The sequence below is a fragment of the Podarcis filfolensis genome (genome assembly GCF_964270895.1).
Source record: "Podarcis filfolensis genome assembly, chromosome: 16".
Taxonomy (NCBI): Eukaryota; Metazoa; Chordata; class Lepidosauria; order Squamata; family Lacertidae; genus Podarcis; species Podarcis filfolensis.
The window spans coordinates 9,915,772-9,936,017 of record NC_139620.1 but is presented as its reverse complement, the minus strand read 5'-3'; the positions used below and the strand labels follow the sequence as shown (position 1 = coordinate 9,936,017).

General features: G+C 46.0%; 2 protein-coding genes across 8 annotated transcripts in view; one reads left to right on the top strand and one right to left on the bottom strand.

Annotated features, from left to right (window-relative positions):
- The window catches only part of FDPS (farnesyl diphosphate synthase), a 27,652-nt gene extending 20,759 nt beyond the window's left edge, over window positions 1-6,893 (bottom strand). Inside the window, exon 1 of one of the 2 annotated variants that reach the window (XM_083591420.1) lies at window positions 6,806-6,893. In XM_083591420.1, the coding sequence (XP_083447546.1) occupies window positions 6,806-6,878 (73 nt within the window). In that variant the 5' untranslated portion in view covers window positions 6,879-6,893. Of the gene's footprint in view, window positions 1-3,461; window positions 3,619-6,805 lie in introns of those variants that run through there. The other variant, XM_083591421.1, reaches the window with a different exon arrangement.
- LOC310751820 (uncharacterized protein) lies at window positions 4,676-20,246 on the top strand. 6 transcript variants are annotated; one of them, XM_083591534.1, is made up of 7 exons: window positions 4,676-5,597; window positions 7,607-7,866; window positions 10,778-11,113; window positions 14,659-14,967; window positions 16,023-16,148; window positions 18,044-18,090; window positions 19,046-20,246. In XM_083591534.1, the coding sequence occupies exons 2-7, from the start codon at window positions 7,830-7,832 to the stop codon at window positions 19,088-19,090; spliced, it is 900 nt and encodes a 299-aa protein (XP_083447660.1). In that variant the 5' UTR covers window positions 4,676-5,597; window positions 7,607-7,829; the 3' UTR covers window positions 19,091-20,246. The 6 variants fall into 6 exon arrangements, with proteins under 6 accessions (XP_083447660.1, XP_083447664.1, XP_083447662.1 ...); XM_083591538.1 differs by lacking the exon at window positions 4,676-5,597 and having other exon boundaries at window positions 7,378-7,866; window positions 14,730-14,967; XM_083591536.1 differs by lacking the exon at window positions 4,676-5,597 and having other exon boundaries at window positions 7,381-7,866; window positions 18,044-18,081.

Here is a 20,246-nt window from a genome sequence, read left to right as displayed (position 1 = left end):
TACAGGGGTAGGGAGTCACTTTTGGCCTCAGGGCTACCCTCTCTGATGGGAAACTTTCTGGGAAGTCACATGAGAGTACTGGGTTGAGCCAGGGGCAAAACATGGATAGAGCAACAAATTTTAATTTTACAGATACACAGCAGTGTGGTGGTTCAGGTCACGGGGGGCGTCAAAGACCCGATACGATTTTTGCATCAGAATCTCCATTTCCAGTGTCCATCCAACCAGCTTGATAAGCGAACTTTTTAGCCCCTGCATGCTCCTAAGTTATTGTTGATATTATTATTTATTAAATCTGTATACCACCTTTCAACCGAAGATCACAGGTCGGTTCACAACATAAAAATACAAAATGAGAACACAAAATACATGTAATAAAAAACCCCAAAACAAACCAATAATCTCCCCCACAAACATATTTAAAAGGGCATAGAATATTAATCAGCCAAAGGCCTGGTTACAGAGGAATGTTTTCGTCTGGCACCTAAATATATGTAATGAAGGAGCCAGGCAAGACTCCCTGGGGAGAGCAGTCCACAAAAGGGGAGCCACTGCAGAAAAGGCCCTGTTCTCATGTTGCCACCCTCTGTACCTCTCATGGAGGAGGCACTCGATGAAGGGTCTCACATGATTACTGCAGAGTCTAGGTTGGTTTGAATGGGGAAAGGCAGTCCTTGAGGTATAGTGATTCTGAACAGCTTAAGGCTTTATTGATCAAAACGAGCGCTTTGAATTCGGCCCAGAAACTAATTAGCAGCCAAGGCGGTTGGGCCAGAATGAAAGTAATATGTTCAAACTTTCTTGCTTCAATTAGCAACCTGGCTGCCAAATTCTGCACCAGCTGAACTCTCTTCAGAGGCAGCCCTATATGTAACACATCACAGTAATCTAACCTAGAGGATATCCAGAGCATAGATGGCAGAAGTTAGGCTACCCCTGTCCAGATAGGGGCACAGATGGGCCACCAGCCAAAGCTGAGGATAGCCACTGTGTGCCACTGAGACCACCTGATCCTCAAGTGACAGCAAAGGATCCAGAAGTATGCCCAAGCTATGCGCTTGCTCCTTCAGAGATAACCTCATCCATCCCATTACCGAGATATGACAACAGTCTAGCACACCCACTGCTACAACTGCAGATGCATACAAGAAGCAGAGCCATTAGCATATTGCTGACAACATAGTCCAAAACTCTGGATAACTCCGCTCAGCGGTTTCTTGCAGATGTTAAACAGCATAAGGGGATAAAACTGAACCCTGAGGAACCCCACATTGATGGCTCCACAGGACTGAAGAGCATCCCCCAAAATCACCCTCTGGAAACGACCATCCAAGTAGGACTGGAACCACCGCAAAGTGGTGCCACCCTCCTCTTGTCAGGTGTGCATGCAGGAGCCAGGCCCTGTGACCAATAGGACTTTGCAGGACTGGGGCCTTCCTAAGTTTGTTCTGGAGAGGCAAGGCGCGGCCCCACAGGTGAGTCCGATTGGTAACTCACAGCATCTGGTGGCAAGAGCCAGGAAGGGATATAAGATCGGCTCTTTGCCACAGCAACACGCTTCGTGCCTCGCTGCGTTTGGCTTCTTGCTTCCTGATCCTTGAACCTCGGCTTCTTGAAGAAGAAAAAGAAGAGTTTGGATTTGAAATCTCGCTTTATCACTACCCGAAGGAGTCTCAAAGCGGCTCACAATCTCCTTTCCCTTCCTCCCCCACAACAAACACTGAGGTGAGTGGGGCTGAGAGACTTGAAAGAAGTGTGACTAGCCCATGGTCACCCAGCAGCTGCATGTGGAGGAGTGGAGACACGAACCCGGTTCACCAGATTACGAGTCTACCACTCTTAACCACTACACCATACTGGCTCTCTTCACTCCCTGCTTCTTGACCCTCGGACCCCTGACTTTGTGACTCCTTGCTTCCTGACCCTCGGACCCTTGGCTTCCTGACTCCTGGCTTCTGGACCCCCATTCCTGCTCCCACCCCACCATCTTGCCCCCGGTCCTGACATTCCCTTGCTAGGACTTCGATCGCCCGTGACACCTCTAAAGCCCTGGCCTGAACCCCGACTGAAATGGATCTAGAAAATTTGTTTCCTTGAAGAGCCCCTGGATCTGGTCCACGACAACCCACTCAAAACCTTGCTCAATAAGGGGAGATTGGCAACTTGCTTGTAGTTACTTAGATTTTCTTTATCCAGAGAGGGTTTCCGGAAAGGAGTGGCTTCATCGCCATGTACTTAAGCAGGCAGGGACCACCCATCTCACAAGGAGGCATTAATCACCTCATCTGACTGATCCAAGCACATCTTCGACATCCTTGAGTTTACTAACTGAAACTCATCCAACACAACAGGACGAGACAGTGCTCTGGTCACCCTTTAAGATTCATCTGCTGTGTAACAGCAGAGTCAAAATCCTGGGGGATGCAAGCAATTTTATCCTCAAAATTCTTTGCAAAGAAGCCACAGCGAGCTATGATCAGTTTTGCCACTTCCTTCAGGCCAGGTTGTAAAAGCCTCCACACCTGGAAAAAGCTCTGTTGGATGGCACAATGAGGATGCAACGGAGGCAGCAAAGTATGACTTTTTTGCCACCTTCACTGCCACTAGGTAGGCTCAGTGATGAGTGTTTGATTGCATTCCACCGGAGTTTTCCTCCACATTATGCTTGAGTCACCTTTCAGCTTGTTTCCTCGCCCTAAGCTCTGGACCATACCAAGGAGCCAAGCAGGAGAGTGTGCCCGGGGGTGAAAGTAAAGTGTTTAGGAACACGGAGAACATGAGATCCTTCTGTTTCAAGAGAAGGGCATACACGTTCTGTTACATACAATGGAACTTCATGAAAAGCACAACTTAAATCACCCTGAAAGAAGATACTGGAGCCCTCCAAATCATTTCCCAAGTATGTGCACAGAAAAACTGTAAATTCCTATGAAAGGCAAAACCTGGAGATTTGCATTGATCATTGAAATGCATCCATTATTATTATTATTCTTGCATTGTCTTAGAAGGGGCCATGGTTTTAACTATCACGAAAAGACTTGCGAATTTGCCACCACGCTATTTCAGGTATGTGTTGGAAGGTAAGATAGCAAAACCCCTTGAGGACTAGTGACTTGCATTGTCAACAATGTCCCAACCACACACACGTTTGCAGAGAATCCGGGAGTCCACCCCGCCCATTCCTGTTAAAGGAACCCTTTTTGCCTTCTTTCCCCGCTCTTTGATGAGGTTTTCCCCCGCGTCTAGACTGGGTAATACACACGCAGACCTCGGGTGGGTAATAAATGCAGTTTCCAGTGGACTAGCCGTGCTATGTCTATTGCAGGTAAATCAACAAAGGAGTCTTGTGGCACCTTAAAGAACTGCTATTTTTTTAGGCTTCCTGTTGATTTTATAATATAGCATTATAAGGGAATACGAAGGAAAGGAAGATTTCTACCCCTCCCCGCCGGCTCTCTCACCTGATCCTGTTTCTCCAGGCTTCTCTGCGCCACTGACCCAGAGTTGCAGGCAGCATTACTTAAAGAGATTCCTATTGCGCCGGGGTGCATTCAGGGCTTTGTAGTCCTCCCGCTGTCAGAGCCCCAAGGAACCCAGCGCAGGTTTGCCGGCTGGCGGACTACAACCCCCAGAGTGCACCGCGAAAGAGGGCGGCGGTTCCCTTGGTAAAAATGGACCATAGCAGCGCCACCACCTGGATTGGCTTTCTCCATCGTATGAGGACGGGCCATGGGGCGGGGAGCCAATCAGGAGGAGTGAGCAGAGACGCTTGAACCCCACGGGAGCTTTGGATTGGCTGGCGGGGGAACAAAAGGGGTGGGAAGAGAAGGCGGGAAACAAACCAGCCCATGGTGGGAGGGAATAATGGGAGGGAGCGCTGCCGCAAAGGAGCATTTGTCTTTAAAAGTTTCGCAAGCCTTCTGACCTCACAGGGTTCTTCGTCGGGGAAATATTGTGCCGTTAAGACTTCGGTTTTTTATCTTGTTGCTTCTGAAGCGCAGCTGGTCTGGTTTAGATTTGTTGCCAGTTGGAGATAGCAGTGTAGATTTGGTTCACAAAAGGAATATCAATCTGGGGGAGGGAAGACTCACACCTATAGGACACGGTGTAACAAGCAGTTTTTTCGCCCTCCATGAATTCATGGAGACACACTTTCATTTTATTGCAGCAGAATGTGCACACCCACCCAACAGATGACCCCCCCCCAAAAAAGACTGAAGGCAATGCAACCCACAACCCCCACAAAAATGTTTCTCACCCCCTGAGAGGCACAGAGTTGCAAGAAGCCCTACAGAGTACTGTATACCTGAAGGAGCGTCTCCACCCCCATCGTTCAGCCCGGACACTGAGATCCAGCGCCAAGGGCCTTCTGGCGATTCCCTCATTGCGAGAAGTGAGGCTGCAGGGAACCAGACAGAGGGCCTTCTAGGTAGTGGCGCCTGCCCTGTGGAACACCCTCCCTTCAGATGTAAAGGAAATAAGTAGCTATCCTATCTTTAAAAGACATCTGAAGGCAGCCCTGTTCAGGGCAGTTTTTAATGTGTGACATTTTGATGTATTTTTAATAATTGTTGGAAGCCGCCCAGAGTGGCTGGGGAAGCCCAGCCAGATGGGCGGGGTATAAATAATAAATTATTATTATTATTATTATTATTATTATTATTATTATTACTGTAATGAAAAAGGTTGTGTTTAATACAAGCCGTCTAAAACTTAGCACGTAAAAAATACTAAATTCTGAGGTGTGTTTTCTTTCTTTGCCTCTGCCCTTCTTCTGCAAAAAAAGGCAAACTTTTACCAGGACACAGTCCGACCACATTTGGGTTGTTGAAACATACTTCTGCGTAACTGAAATGGAAAGAAGAGAGAAAGGTCAAAGACAGCCTCACAAAGGAGGCTGAGCTGGTTTTCAGTTTTACTGTGTTTGTTTCTTAAATGAAAAGCACTCTTTTTTCAATTTTACTTTTCATTTTTATTGTGTCTGTTTCTTAAATGAAAAGCACTCTTTCTGCCATTCCTTTCTCTTTTTCTCTCCTTCAGCCACTTCTTTCCCAGCCTTTTTCCCCTCCCTCTCTTTCTGTCACCCCTACGGCCACTAGTTGCCCAACCCTGGCCTAATGTCTAGCCTAATTAATCAGGTACGCCTCATTTATCTATAAATTCTTTTAAAATTAATTTAATATACCCCTTAATAAATTAAACACTGCAACCTCATTAATAGTACTAATACTGTGCAAATATAATTTCATGTTTTCCAAACGCAGACTGCCCAAAGGCTTTGGGCTGATCATTTTAAGCCATCCACCCAAACAAGAAGCAATATAACTTTAAAAAGAAGACGAGGATGTCAGTTCCCTGAGGGATCTTCCTCCTAAGTATGCGCCTTGCTTTTTGCTTTGCCTCCCCTGCAAGGAAGAAAGCGAAACAAAGGGGAAAGTTCATCTATGTTGCCTTGCATAATAGCTGGCTGTAAAGGAAAGGTCTTACAAATGCCATCACCTTTGGCACAGTGCTTTCTGGAGAGCGAGATCAAGGCTGGAATAGTCAAGAGGAGGATGGCAGAACAAGGGACTCCAAAATGTAGTCCAGGACTGTAGGTAAAGGTAAAGGGACCCCTGACCATTAGGTCCGGTCGTGACCAACTCTGGGGTTGTGGCGATCATCTCATTTTATTGGCCAAGGGAGCTTCTGGGTCATGTGACCAGCATGACTAAGCCACTTCTGGCGAACCAGAGCAGCGCACGGAAACGCCGTTTAACTTCCCGCCGGAATGGTACCTATTTATCTACTTGCACTTTGACGTGCTTTTGAACTGCTAGGTTGGCAGGAGCAGGGACCGAGCAAAGGGAGCTCACCCCGTCGTGGGGATTCAAACCGCTGACCTTCTGATCGGCAAGTCCTAGGCTCTGTGGTTTAACCCAGGACTACACTTCCCTGCAAAAGGAAAGGAAAGCGGAGGGAGAAAAGAACAATGGGTGGTAATGCCAGGCATGCCAAATGCACATTTCAGGTGCATGAGTCCCTCCAAAGAATCCTGGGAATTGTAGATTATTATTTTTTAGGTGCTGGAAATTATAGCTCTGCAAGGAGACATCAAGTGCTTTAACTGTATGGTGTGGCTCCGCTGTAAATTATTTGTTAGCAGCTATAAACAACAAAAGCCTCAAAGCTACTTCATATCTAATAAAATTTATACATTGCTTGATTGCAAACAAAACAAAACACCTTATCAAAAGCAGTTTACATGAAGATAAGTTTCCACTATCTATTTTAGATGCCAGGCAAAACAAAACAAAACACAAAAAACTACACTTCTTTTCCACCACGCTGTTAAATTATCTGTGGCCTCCTTCAGTGAGGAGGATGTTTTAGGCCTCCCTTTTCATATCAATATGAATGTGTTTTAGCGTTTACTCTGTAGGTGCTGGTTTTTTGTATGTTGCTTCTCATACAAAATTGACTAATAAGTGCAAATCATCATCATCACCATTTTATAGTAATGGGTGGGATTCACCTAATGAGGCCCATAAGTGGAAGCCCTCCCCCCTGAGCCCCCCCAAAAAATTACCTCAGGGGGGTTAGGGAACCCCCCCACCCCAGGACAGCATGCGAGGGAGAGGGAAGAATTGTTCCATCTGGCAAGCAGAACTATTGGAAGAGCGCAGCCTTGAATTCCACCCAATAATAAAAAAGAACCCATAATTTCCATTAATTTATTAGTTTTTAAAAATCTACATTGCGCAACTACATTGCGAAATTCACGACAAGGGCAAATCTTGAAAGACGGCTGTGTTTTAGGTCTCACCTGGTTCCAGATATTGTGAATTTGATAGATTTGCCTTCAGATGTGAATTGAATTGAATTTCCCCCACCCGCATCCCTACTGGGGAGATAGAATCCCACCCCACCCCACCTAGTGTTGGCATCTGTTCCGTGCTGCGGCCCAGCGAATTGCAAGACCCAAAGCCTTCACTGCTTCCAGGGTCGGATTTAGGTTTGATGAGGCCCTAAGCTATTGAAGGTAATGGGACCTTTTATATGTCCAGCTCTCCTTTGTCAACATCAAATTGTAGCTGTTTTTTTGTGTTGAATATATGCTACATGGTAATTTATGGACCTAAGAGGTATCTAAAGCCATTTGCACATGTCCTGCAACCAGTCCATGCAGAATGTAGGCACCCTATATATAGAAATGAGGGCCCATGACTTACCTCACAGGAGCCTACACAACAGAAAACACTGTTGTTGCATGTAGGTTTTATTTATATTTTGGAAATGTACATCCAGTTTCCCCCCCCCCATTAATTTTTTTTGGGGCCCCCAAGAGAATGGGGTCCTAAGCTATAGCTTGTTTAGCTTATACGTAAATCTGGTACTGACTGCGTCCAAGCCCTGGAACTGATCCACATTCAGCAAATGACTACAGTGGTACCTCGTGTTAAGTACTTAATTCGTTCCGGAGGTCCATTTTTAACCTGAAACTGTTCTTAACCTGAAGCACCACTTTAGCTAATGGGGCCTCCCGCTGCTGCCGCGCCGCCAGAGCCCTATTTCTGTTCTCATCCTGAAGCAAAGTTCTTATCCTGAAGCACTATTTCTTTATTAGCAGAGTGTGTAACCTGAAGCGTATGTAACCCGAGGTACCACTGTACTTGTGAAGCCACGCTGTTATTCTGTTCAGCCACCTGGTCTCAAACTGTACCACCCACGCAGAGGCTGGGTTTCTTCACAACGGAAATGGGGTCAGGATGATCTCAGACCCTTTTTCTCGAGGTTGCCGTTTCAAACGCTGGCTCAGGGCTCCTGGGCGCAGCTGATGACTTTGGGGGATGCAGTTCCCACAGTGCCTCGTTTTGATCTGCGCAGGTAACGACTTATGCATTTCATCTGAATCATTTAATTATTAATCTGGGGGTGGGATCAGGGTGTGTGTGTTGAATGTTCTCCCAGGATACCCTGCTGCAAGCCTGAAAGTTACCGGTCTCCAACCAAAGACTTTATTTACTTATTTAATGTGTAGCTGCGGTGTGAAATTTGCTGAACTGGAATGCACCAGCAAATTTGATCCTATTAGTTTAGGACTCGGTTGAGACAAGAGATCTCTCTCCCCTACTAGCTGTTAAAGCATTTATTTATTTGATTTCATAAGATTTATATACTACTTGATGGTTTTTTAAAAGCCCTCAAAGTGGTTTACAAAGAATTATTGGAGCACAGCTAACAGGATTATGTTATCTCTGATTGCTGCTGTTGTGAAAGGTCATTCGGTTTATCTTGTATTTATTTGAGCTTTGCATCAAAAAGCAATAGACTAACTCTTCCATTTCAATTCCTTTTCACCCCACTCTTCAGATTTCTCTGTTCACTTCTCCCCCTCTCCGAGTATAACACTTCAAGCATTTGATGAACTGTAGTCCACAAACCCTTATGCCAAAATAAATCTGTTGGTCTTGAGAATCCACAAGACATATAGATTTCTTACAGTCATAGCCTATGCGGAAGAACTGCTTAAAAACAAAACAAAACTTCTTTAAAACTTTGGACCTTAAGGTACTTGAAAAAATATTTATTTACCAGATTCTGTACTGCTTAATTAAAAGCAATATAGTTTACATAAAATTATAAATTAAGCAATGAAAATAAGCAATGAAAATAGACTTTTGAAACAGTAGGCATAATAAAATTATCAAAATATTGATAAAACCAGCAGGTGTTTTTTTAAAAAACACACACACACACACACACACACACACACACAAATGTACAAGACTGGTTTTCAATGGTTTTAGGTTATTTTTAAGCGCATTCTGAAAACATTAACAACAGCAGGTGGGGTACAAATTTCTGAAATAAATACAACTAATGGATTTAGATCCGCCCTATTCAACCTTGCACCCCCAGGTATCATTGGACTATAGCTCCCATCATCCTTGACCATTGGCTGAACTGGCTGGGGATGATGAGATCTGTAGTTCAGTGTTCTCTGGGGAGCCAAGGTTGACGGATTCTGCCTAACAGTACAATCCAAACCCAAGATCGACTGGGATTAGAGAATTTCGGTTTGGTGGAGCTTGCGCTTTCCTGACTGAGCTGGTGTAAGTTTTTCACCTCAGCAGATTCCAGTGTTGTTGTTTTTTTCTGGGGGTACACAGGGGTACACATACTCCTAAACATTTTGTGAGTCTTTGTACTTTTGTCCATTTACTGTATTTATGTTTCCTGATTTGAACTATAAAATGGTGATTTTCTTGAGTCAAAATGAGAGTACCCCTAAACATTTTTAAAAGAAAAAAGCACTGGCTAAATCAGAAACATACTATTGTCCCTCACCCCAGTTCAGCCGACATTCTTAAATTTACTCTGGCTTAAGACTCCCAAAAAGGTGTTTTCCAGTGATGTGGCTGTTCAGGACCCCACAAACTGGCAGAACTTCACCAGCAAAAAAGGTAGTATAAGTCAAATTCCTCCTGAATGGAGTTTGGAATAGGGGTAACCAGCTTTCTATACTTTTTAAAAATAGTCTTTATTTTTTTAAAAAATATTCTTTATGTGCTACAAAACAAATAAACAGGGGAAAGTACATATAGCATCTCCACTTTCGATTCATAGAGCCTTTTTCACAGATCGAATGAGACACTATTGTCATAGACGTTGCAGGGGAAAGAGTGTGCAGCTAAATATCGTAACTAGACACTGGGAAGACCGATAGAATAGACATAGACCACTGGTACCGAAAGACCTACACGGGCTCCCAGTACGTTTCCGAGCACAATTCAAAGTGTTGGTGCTGACCTTTAAAGCCCTAAAGGGCCTCGGTCCAGTATACCTGAAGGAGCGTCTCCACCCCCATCGTTCTGCCCGGACACTGAGGCCCAGTGCCGAGGGACTTCTGGAGGTTCCCTCGCTGCGAGAAGCCAAGTTACAGGGAACCAGGCAGAGGGCCTTCTTGGTAGTGGCACCCGCCCTGTGGAACGCCCTCCCACCAGATGTCAAAGAGAAAGACAACTACCAGACTTTTAGAAGACATCTGAAGGCAGCCCTGCTCAGGGAAGCTTTTAATGTTTTGAAATGTACTCGGAGTCGAGAGTGGATTTCATGCTCTTTATTCAGCTCAAAGTGGTGAGGAGGAATGGAAGTTCCCCCACAATATCTGCTTTATATACATTATTTACACAATATTTACAGACATTATTTACACACATGATTGGCGAATTCCGGGATTCTCCTGTAGGCCAATCAGGTTGTGGATTCACTTCCACCTGGAGCTGGACTGGGTGGCTCCTGCGGACCAATCATACTGCTGCATTGTTCTAGGACCAATCAGACTGCTGCATTTTTTATCCTATTGTTCTAGGACCAATCAGACTGCTGCATTTTGGATCCTATTCAACTCAGTACATAACATGTTTAATAGACTATTGTATTTTAATATTCTGTTGGAAACCGCCCAGAGTGGCTGGGAAAACCCAGCCAGATGGGCGGGGTATAAATAATACATTATTATTATTATTATTATTATTATTATTATTATTATTATTAATGATAAGCCACCCTAAGAGAAAAGATAACCGATAAACTTAAACTAGGGGTGTGGCTCCCCTTTGTCACTTATACAGCACAAGAAGACAATGACCTTTTTCTTCCCCCACCCCCAAAAAAGCCTACCAGCTTTCTATACTTAAGATTGCTTTTGTTCATTAGGGAATCTCCCTTTGTGTGAAAGGAGACAAGACCCAACTGCAACGTTCCTTCTTTCATCATTTCCCCCCTCTCTCAGCAGTATTACCAGTCCAGTTACTCTTATTGTACCAGACGGAGCCGTTCCATTTTGTGGATACCGGGAGCCCAGCCCAACTTGAGTGCTTTTCTACAGAAAGCGTGGAAGACAAAGGCTTGTCCTTCAGCTGGTATAAAAGGAGAGAGGATGCAACACCCCTTTTAATTAAAAAATGCTCAGGGAAGGAAGATGGAGGCAGGTTTGCTTGCAAGGCAGAAGGAAAAAATCTGGTCTTGGCCATCACCCTGGTCCAAAAGGAAGATTCTGGCCTGTATATGTGCGCAAAGAGAAATCCCACCTTGACTTTCAGCAATGGGTCCTCACTGGTTGTTGGAGGTAAGGAAGCAAATAGACTGAGCTTTGGAGTGTGAGGGGTATTGAGTCTCTTCTACCACCACGGTCCTCCTTCTCAGTTCAAAGCCTATACTGTCTCCTTACTAACAGTGGGCGAACCTATCAATTTGTTTTAAGTTCACTTGCCTTGTTTGTAATTTGTTTTTATTGGAAATACAGTCGTACCTTGGATCCTGAACGCCTTGCAAGTTGAACGTTTTGGCTCCTGAACGCCGCAAACCCGGAAGTGACAGTTCCGGTTTGTGAACTATTTTTGGAAGCCAAACGACCAATGGGGCTTCCGGGGTTTCTGATTGGCTGCAGGAGCTTCCTGCAGCCAATCAGAAGCCGCCGCGCTTTGGTTTCCAAACTTTTTGGAAGTTGAACAGACATCCGGAACGGATTCCATTCGACGTCCAAGGTTCGACTGCAAGTCCCAATGAGGATTCATCAGCATTTTAGTGTCTTTTTCTCCCAACACACATATTTTTGTGTGCAACTTCCCCTAAGGAAGTTAATTTTTGTACATTATTGCCTCATATTTATACATTTTTGTGCATGCTTTCGCCCTCATATACACATTTTTTACACACGTTTTGCTAGAAGAAGTGCAGCACAAAATTCAAAGAAATGTGAATTTTGGAGACTGGGAGATTTCAGTTTGCATATTGTTTTGGGGAGAGTCCCCAGAGTTCCCTTTGAAAAGGGACCGGTCGCCTGGGAGAAGCGAAAAGCCTTTGCCTGATGCCTAAAACTGGATGGCACAAGTCATGCCTCCCTGGTGAGAGCCTTCCACAATGCAGTTTTTATGCTATTATCACATATAATAGCTCTACCTCTCTTTTAAATTGGAACCAGTGAAGGTGGTGAAGGTCCTGTGCGAATTTCTGAAGGTGGTTGGAGGATGGATGGCAGCTAACAGATTAAGGTTGAATCCTGATAAGATAGAAGTACTGTTTCTGGGGGACAGGGGGTGGACGGGGGTGGAGGACTCCCTGGTCCTGAATGGGGTAACTGTGCCTCTGAAGGACCAGGTGTGCAGCCTGGGAGTCATTTTGGACTCACAGCTGTCCATGGAGGCGCAGGTCAATTCTTTGTCCAGGGCAGCTGTTTATCAGCTCCACCTGGTACGCAGGCTGAGACCCTACTTGCCCGCAGACTGTCTCGCCATAGTGGTGCATGCTCTGGTTATCTCCCGCTTGGACTACTGCAATGCGCTCTACGTGGGGCTACCTTTGAAGGTGACACGAAACTACAACTAATCCAGAATGCAGCAGCTAGACTGGTGACTGGGAGCGGCCGCCGAGACCACATAACACCGGTCCTGAAAGACCTACATTGGCTCCCAATACGTTTCCGAGCACAATTCAAAGTGTTGGTGCTGACCTTTAAAGCACTTACCGGCCTCAGTCCAGTATACCTGAAGGAACGTCTCCACCCCCATCATTCTGCCCTGACACTGAGATCCAGCGCCGAGGGCCTTCTGGCGGTTCTCTCATTGCGAGAAGCAAAGTTACAGGGAACCAAGCAGAGGGTAGTGGTGCCTGCCCTGTGGAACTCCCTCCCATCAGAAATAAACAACTGTCTGACTTTTAGAAGACAGCTGAAGGCAGCCCTGTTTAGGGAAGCTTTCAATGTTTGATGAATCATTGTATATTAATATTCCGCTGGAAGCTGCCCAGAGCGGCTAGGGAAATCCAGGCAGATGGGCGGGGTATAAATAATAAATTATTATTATACGCATTTTGATGCATCTTTATTTATTTATTTATTTACGGCTATTAGCCCATAAAATATGTACAAACATAAAAACACAGGGACATAAAAACAGATATATCCGACAACAGAAGGTGAACACCACGATGCAAGGGTGGGTCATTGAGCAGAGCCAAGTGACGGCTTGGGGCCAGGAGAGCTCCAAGGGATGGAACACAGAAAAGGAAAACTAAAGACGAACTCCGACGTGCACTCTCAACGTAACAGTCCAATTAGTTTTGATGTTGTTGTTGTTTTTTGGTGGTTTTTGAGTGTGAGATAACCGCATTCAGAAATCTCGCCACCTGCAGAGTTACAGAAGGATCTGTATCCTGCAAAAGCAGTGCGGCGTGTGACTCAACAGGCCTGCCAACCAAGCGCAGTAAAGCAGGGCCCAGGAATTTAGCCCTGGCTATGCTATGTAGGGGACAGTTGAACATTATATGTGAAAGAGATTCAACAGTTTCCCCGTCACACACGCATAGCGGAGACACCAAACCATTGGAAAATCTGTGGTTCAGCAGGTTTGATGGAAAGACATTGAACCTTGCACGAATAAATGCACGTCGGTGTGGTACTGATGAAAGAGATGACATGTATGATGGAAGGCCAAGTGGTGGGGTTATTCCGTGATACCTGGGGGAGCAGACACCCCCACCCCTGGCGAGGTTGTGTTGATTTTCAATGTCCGCTAATCTTTGCTCAATAAGGCTTTTGGCTGAGCGTAAGTTCATCTTTAAGGAGTCCGCTGGGGAAATTCCGATGCTCAGAAGTTTGGCATGGATTTTTCCTACCCACGGATTGACAAAGACGTCCCGCCAGAGGCACTGAAAAAGGTAATGGTCGGGAAGCCTATGCCAGCTGGACAGCCAATAGCCAAAGACTCGCTTCCAGATGACAGTCTCCAATGATGCAATCCTTAACTCCAGACGTATGGCTGCATTGCTCACACACATGGGGAGTTTCAGAAGGCGACGGAGAAACTGATTCTGCAATGTCCCCAGTGATGTTAAATTGGACCCTGGGGCCCAGAGCGGGGCAGCATAACAGAGGGTGGAAACCACTTTTGCGTGGTATACCTTCAATGCAGAAGGGATGTGAGAGGCTCCGTCGGCTGCAAGAAATTGGAGTAGAGTATAAAGTATTGTTTTCCCTTTGTTTAGTCATTTTGATGCATCCTTTCCCCAATCTCTTATAGACATAAAAAATCTAAGGTTATCATCATGCTGCAGTTGGGATGGCCACCAATGGCAAAATTAACAGCATCAATCAGAGGCTATTCTAATCAAAAAATTAATAAAGATGGGAATGCGTTAAGGAATACATGAAAAAAGTTGGTGCAGGAGCTTAAAAATCAATATGCAAAAATATAAAAGGCGCAAGGAGATAGGATAATATTATATTAAGCATGGAATAACAAATAGAGCGAGTGACGCAACGATAGTAGGCAAAGAAGATCGCACACAGGTGGAGGGAAGTACTGGGTTGTTGAGGAGGGAGGTGAAGGCATTAATTGAAATTGTTAAAGATTGGTATAGGATTTAAGAGATTTAAATTTCCATAAAGATTCTATAAGGAAAGCAGAAAGCAGCAAGAAATATCAAGTAAGGGTATTGGAAAGGAGTGTAAATGAAAACATGAGACTTACAGTTTTGCTATATATGATTTTATTTTGGAGTTGTCTGTTGTAAAGAATGTATATTATGTGAATGAAATAATAATAATAATAATAAAATGAACTGCATTGTTGCCGTTTCCTGAACTCTCTGCTTTGTTCCCTGCAACACACACAGATAGCTACACCCAGAGCACCTGGGTGACGCTTTTGCAACCCGCTCCGCGTGAAGCATCTCGAATCTTTCAGAGCAACGAAATGGCTTGCGTGGTCCATGGCGCTTCCAGCTTCGTCCAAGTGTCCTGGGACGTTCCTGGACATCTCCGGCCAGAGACGCTGCTGATGAGAAGCAACCGCAGTTCTTGGACGTTCGTCAGTGTCCTTCACATCCCCCTGGATTGGAACGCACGTGCCGCGAATTTCACCTGTGAGGTCAGGTTCAACTCCTCGGGCACTGCTGTCAGGATGAACGCCAAATTCCCTGCAGGTGAGTGGTGGTGCGGCACGTCACCCTCTGCCCTTCTCGACAAAATTGGCTGGTCATCTTCACGTGTTGGTTCTTAGGGACAGAGGAAGCTGCATTATGCTAAGCCATAGAATCAAAGAATCGTAGAATTGCGTGATGAGTTCCCAGTGGAAATAAAGACACATGACACAATTATTAAGGATGGCGCTGTGGGTTAAACCACAGAGCCTAGGACTTGCTGATCAGAAGATCAGCGGTTTGAATCCCCGCGACAGGGTGAGCTCCCGTTGCTCAGTCCCAGCTCCTGCCAACCTAGCAGTTCGAAAGCACGTCAAAGTGCAAGTAGATAAATAGGTACCGCTCCGGCGGGAAGGTAAACGGTGTTTCCGTGTGCTGCTCTGGTTTGCCAGAAGCGGCTTAGTCATGCTGGCCACATGACCCGGAAGCTGTACGCCGGCTCCCTCGGCCAATAAAGTGAGATGAGCGCCGCAACCCCAGAGTTGGTCGCGACTGGACCTAATGGTCAGGGGTCCCTTTACCTTTACCTTAAGGCCACAACTTTATTGGTTACAGGTGATGAGCAGTATTGGCTTAGGCATTGGTCCTAACTGACTACAGTGGTACCTCGGGTTAAGTACTTAATTCGTTCTGGAGGTCTGTTCTTAACCTGAAACTGTTCTTAACCTGAAGCACCACTTTAGCTAATGGGGCCTCCTGCTGCTGCCGCGCCGCCAGGTAACCTGAGGTACCACTGTATGCACATTTTGGGCAAGCCATTTCCCCACATATATTTCCTTCTTAGACATTGATTCCACAAATATATGCTTTGTATGCACACTTTTCTCCCAAGGTGCCTATTTTTTCGGCTGGGGAACCGCATTGCAAAATTCAGGAAAGTACGGATTTTGCAGAATAGCTTTGCTTCTTCAGTTCAGAGAATGCAAACCCCACCCCTCCTCCAGTAACACAATGAAGCAAACTATAAATGATGGGGTTCTTCTGCTCTGTGTCAGTGACAGCAGTTGCTAAGTAATGTCTGCCTGTTCCCTCCCTCCCTCTCCCTTTCCCTTTTACAGCTCCCTCTGCAGTCGTAGACAACAAATGTCTCAGCTTCTCAGTGTCCTTGTCTGTCCTGGCTGTTCTGACACTACTGATGCTTCTCTTAAGCTTCCTTCGGATTCGATGCAGCCGCTCCAGGCTAGGTAATATCAGCAGCCGTGTCCTAAGAAATCAACAACAAGTGTTTAAATTTTATTTCAGGCTCTCTTAAAGTCAGGCATTACTTAGGAACCTTTTTTTTTTAAGTTCAAGGGCCACGTTTATTTTTATTTTGTTGTTTATTTAATTTACCGTGTTTTTCGCCCCATAGGGCGCACCTAGTTTTGGGGGAAACCAGAGCTTCCCCCGACCCCAGCCCCCAGAACAGGCTGCTCTCCGCAAGCCGTGGGAGACCGGCGGGAAGTCGCACCGGTCTCCCCAGGCTTGCGGATATCTGCCCGAAGCCCGAAGCACGCTACTCAGCGCGCCCCGGGCTTTGGGATGCAGGCAGCTCTCCGGAAGCCTTGGGAGACTGGCGGGAACTCCCGCGGGCTCCCAAGGCTTGCAGAGAGCTTCCTGAAGCCTGGAGAGCGAGAGGGGTTGGTGTGCACCAACCCCTCTCGCTCTCCAGGCTTCAGCGAAAGCCTGCATTCGCCCCATAGGATGCACACACATTTCCCCTCCATTTTTGGAGGGGGAAAAGTGCATCCTATAGGGCGAAAAAGACGGTATTACATTGATAGACCATCTCTTCCAATGAGCTGAAGGCGGTGCTCATGACTCTCTTCCTCTTCCTGCATCCTCACAACAACCCTGTGAGGTAGGTTAGGCTAAGAGACGGTGACTGGCCCAGGGTCACAACCAGTGAGCTTTACGGCTGAATGGGAATTCAAACCCTGCTCTCCCAGGTCATAGACCAACACTCTAATCAGTGGGGCTTTTTCAGCCTGAGTGCCACATTTTTCCTGCTGGGCAATATTCCGGGGGCCACTTGCAAGCGGTGGGAGGGCCAGTGGCAAAAGTGGCTGAGCAATGAATGTACAGTGGTACCTCGGGTTAAGTACTTTATTCGTTCCGGAGGTCCGTTCTTAACCTGAAACTGTTCTTAACCTGAAGCACCACTTTAACTAATGGGGCCTCCTGCTGCCGCCAGAGCACGATTTCTGTTCTCATCCTGAAGCAAAGTTCTTAACCTGAAGCACTATTTCTGGGTTAGTGGAGTCTGTAACCTGAAGCGTATGTAACCTGAAGCGTATGTAACCTGAGGTACCACTGTACCATATTTTTCCGTGTATAAGACGCCCCTATTTTGGGGGACTCCAATTTGAGAAAAAATCCCCTCTGCACTATCCGTGTATAGGGCGAGCCCCGATTTTGAACATTATTTTAGATTAAAAAAACCATAGTCTTATACACTGAAAAGTACGGTATTTCCCCCCCTTTGCATAGTAGATGAGTTTCTACACAAACTCACACCCCACCACCCTCCATCCAGGCATGATCAGAGTTCAAATTACATATTCCAGTTAGGCAAGAACACTCAATGAGGTTGTGAAGCAAGCTGGTAAGGGGTGTGGCCTAGGGAGAGAGGGCGTGGCTAGGAGGAGAGCCCAAAAGCCAGACAGAGAGGCCATTTTGCCCCTGTACCTGAGGTTCCCTGGACTTGAGTGTTTTAGCAGTGGATTTTCAGGCAGGAATTATGTTCCAGGGAAAAGCAGCAAGGAACCACAAATGGACTGAGCACATTTTCTGTTGGTGGGATTCTCCGCGGGATCTGTTAGGTCACTGTAAGAACAGGAAGCTGCCCTAGACAGGTCTCCCATGATGCATTCTCAGCTGTTATTCTGGACTTTTCCTGAGTTCCTCCTGGGAGGTCCAGATCCTTGGCGAGGGCATGCCCCCTGTTTTGGGAAATCCAAATTAGGTAGGTTTGAACTGAATGGAGCTTCTTCTCTGTCCCTTTTGCAGTTGGCAAAAATATTGGCCCTCACAGCAGCAGCTGAAGAAGAATGGCTCTTTTATTTATTCCTAATTGTCTCCTTTTCTTTTATTCCCCAAGGATCCCAATACCAGGACTCTGAACCTCCATCTTCAGAGGTAATAAAGGTATGACTCTTTCTTTGGTGATGGCGAAGGGGGGACGTCTCCAGATTTCGAGGGTGCTTTCATATGTGATATACATTGTAGGGACCTCACAAGGTCATCCAGGCCAGCCTACTGCTATAGCGCCCCCAACAGGTGGTGCTTTGGATTGCACCTGGACATGAACTGGAGCAAGTGCAACTGGGCTGAGGAGGAGGCAGTGCAGGGAAAGGAAAGGAGAATTTACAAATTTTTGACACTTCAGCGTAGCTTAACTTGCTTGTGAAGAGAGGTGATGATGTTCCAGAGATCAGGAGCCTCATACCTGAGGTCCAGATGCGGCCCCCCAGACCTCTGCACCTGGCCCCCAGGACTCTTCTCAGAGTCTTACCCCTCCCTAGTCCTGCTTAGAATCCTCCTTGAGCATTTTTGCCTGGCTGAAATGTGTCATTGAACCCAGACAATGGCTGGATATAGACACATCAAGGAAGCGTTGAGAACGTGTTTTAAACTTCATATGAGAAATCACGTTGGCAAAAAACGGAACTCCACAGCGCCATCTGGTGTCACACTGTTATAATGCATATACGCCCCATATAAAACTATTTTTCTTTACCAATCTAGCTGAGTCCAATGTCTGAATAGAGAATAGAGAGGGGCATGTGTGTGTGTGTGTAGAAAATAAACAAAAATAAAATTTGCATTTGTTGCTCCACCCACTTTGGCCCTGGCTCGCCCACTACAAGCATGTGACCCTCAGAATCTTGTCCAGAAGCAGTAGGGGCTGGTATATTTGGGGAAATGGGCCCAAACGGATGTGAGACAGTGTCAGTGAGGGGATTGGCCTTGGGAAAGGTGGTGTGGCCAGAGGGGAGGTGGTGTGGCCTGAGATTTCTGAGGGCCGTACAGAGAGCCTTGGAGGGCCTGAAGTTGCCCGCCTGTGCTCCAAATAACAGTTTCTCCACTCTTTACAAAACAGGAAGGCGCTTGCTATGCCCAGCTAAATCTTGCTTCGAGGACCTAAGAAAAGAACAAGAGGCAGCGAGCCTCAGATGTGGCGGGGGGCTGGGATCAAAAGATTTTGACATGCTGCGGCAGCTTTTTGGATTCTGATCTGTGAGGCTGGGAGGATAGAAATGTTGGGATCTCCGCTCGACCAAGCTGATAAAGCTCATCTTCCGGAATCACCCTCCTGACGAATAATTAACAACCTGAGCCTTTGATGAGGCTCCAAGGCACGTTCCCCCATATAGCAGAGTTTCCAGCAGCATGCAGAAGTGATGAGATTTATGGCTACATTGCAAAGGGTTTTATTTCTCGCTACACAGACAGAAAAGACATCCTCTCTCTGTGAAAGCAGAGAGCAACCGAAACAACAAAAGAACAAAGGAACAGGAAACCACTAACGTCACATCTCATCTCCCGTGAGACTTCCAATAGCCTGGAAGGTCTCTGGAATGTAAACAGAGTCCTGTGACTCTAAGCAGCTGCTCAGTGGCAAACAGAAACTAACAAGGAACACCAGCTCAGCTTCTAGAGCTAGCAAGCGACGTCAGCAAAAGGTCCCTGTTCCCCATACTTCAAGCTGGAAGAAACAGTGACCTCCTTCTCACAGCTGTTGTGGAAATGAATTGTTACACGGCACCCCAATCTCCGAGGGCTGCAAAATTCCGCTTGCCCAGGGTTTGTGTTTCTTTTGGAAATGAGGCACAGCGGAGACTGTGTTGTCTTTATGCTATATGGTTTATTGGCACATATATACGTACAACCTGAGCCCACGATGGAGGAGTTTACAACAATAGCACCCCAAGAAGGCCTTGCTTCTCCCATGGACACCGTTTTGGATGCCAGCAGAAATCAGCCCTGGCCCTATGTCCCTCTGCGCAGCTTGCTGCTTTTTACAGACTGAAAGCTTTCACCCCCAGAACACGCCACAGCCAACTGCAATGCTCAAAACTCGTCTCCTTCCAACCCTCGTCTTTGTCCTAACTCTGGCAGTTGATTTCTTTTCTTTTATTAATATTTTGACAAAGTAATAATAATAAATAAAAATAATAATAAAAATGTGCACCCTACCACTGAAACCATTCCATTGTAACTATCCAACCTCCCAAAATTTCAACACCTGTCATGATGGTTTGACCCCTTTCCATTTTAACAATACAAATTCTACAAATACC

Bases quoted from the DNA above. Each gene is read 5' to 3' on its own strand.
- LOC310751820 (XM_083591534.1), top strand. From the start codon at position 7,830: ATGCAGTTCCCACAGTGCCTCGTTTTGATCTGCGCAG. The intron at 14,968-16,022 runs GTGAGTGGTGGT...TCCCTTTTACAG, and splicing joins GAACGCCAAATTCCCTGCAG to CTCCCTCTGCAGTCGTAGAC. The intron at 16,149-18,043 runs GTAATATCAGCA...TTATTCCCCAAG, and splicing joins ATGCAGCCGCTCCAGGCTAG to GATCCCAATACCAGGACTCT.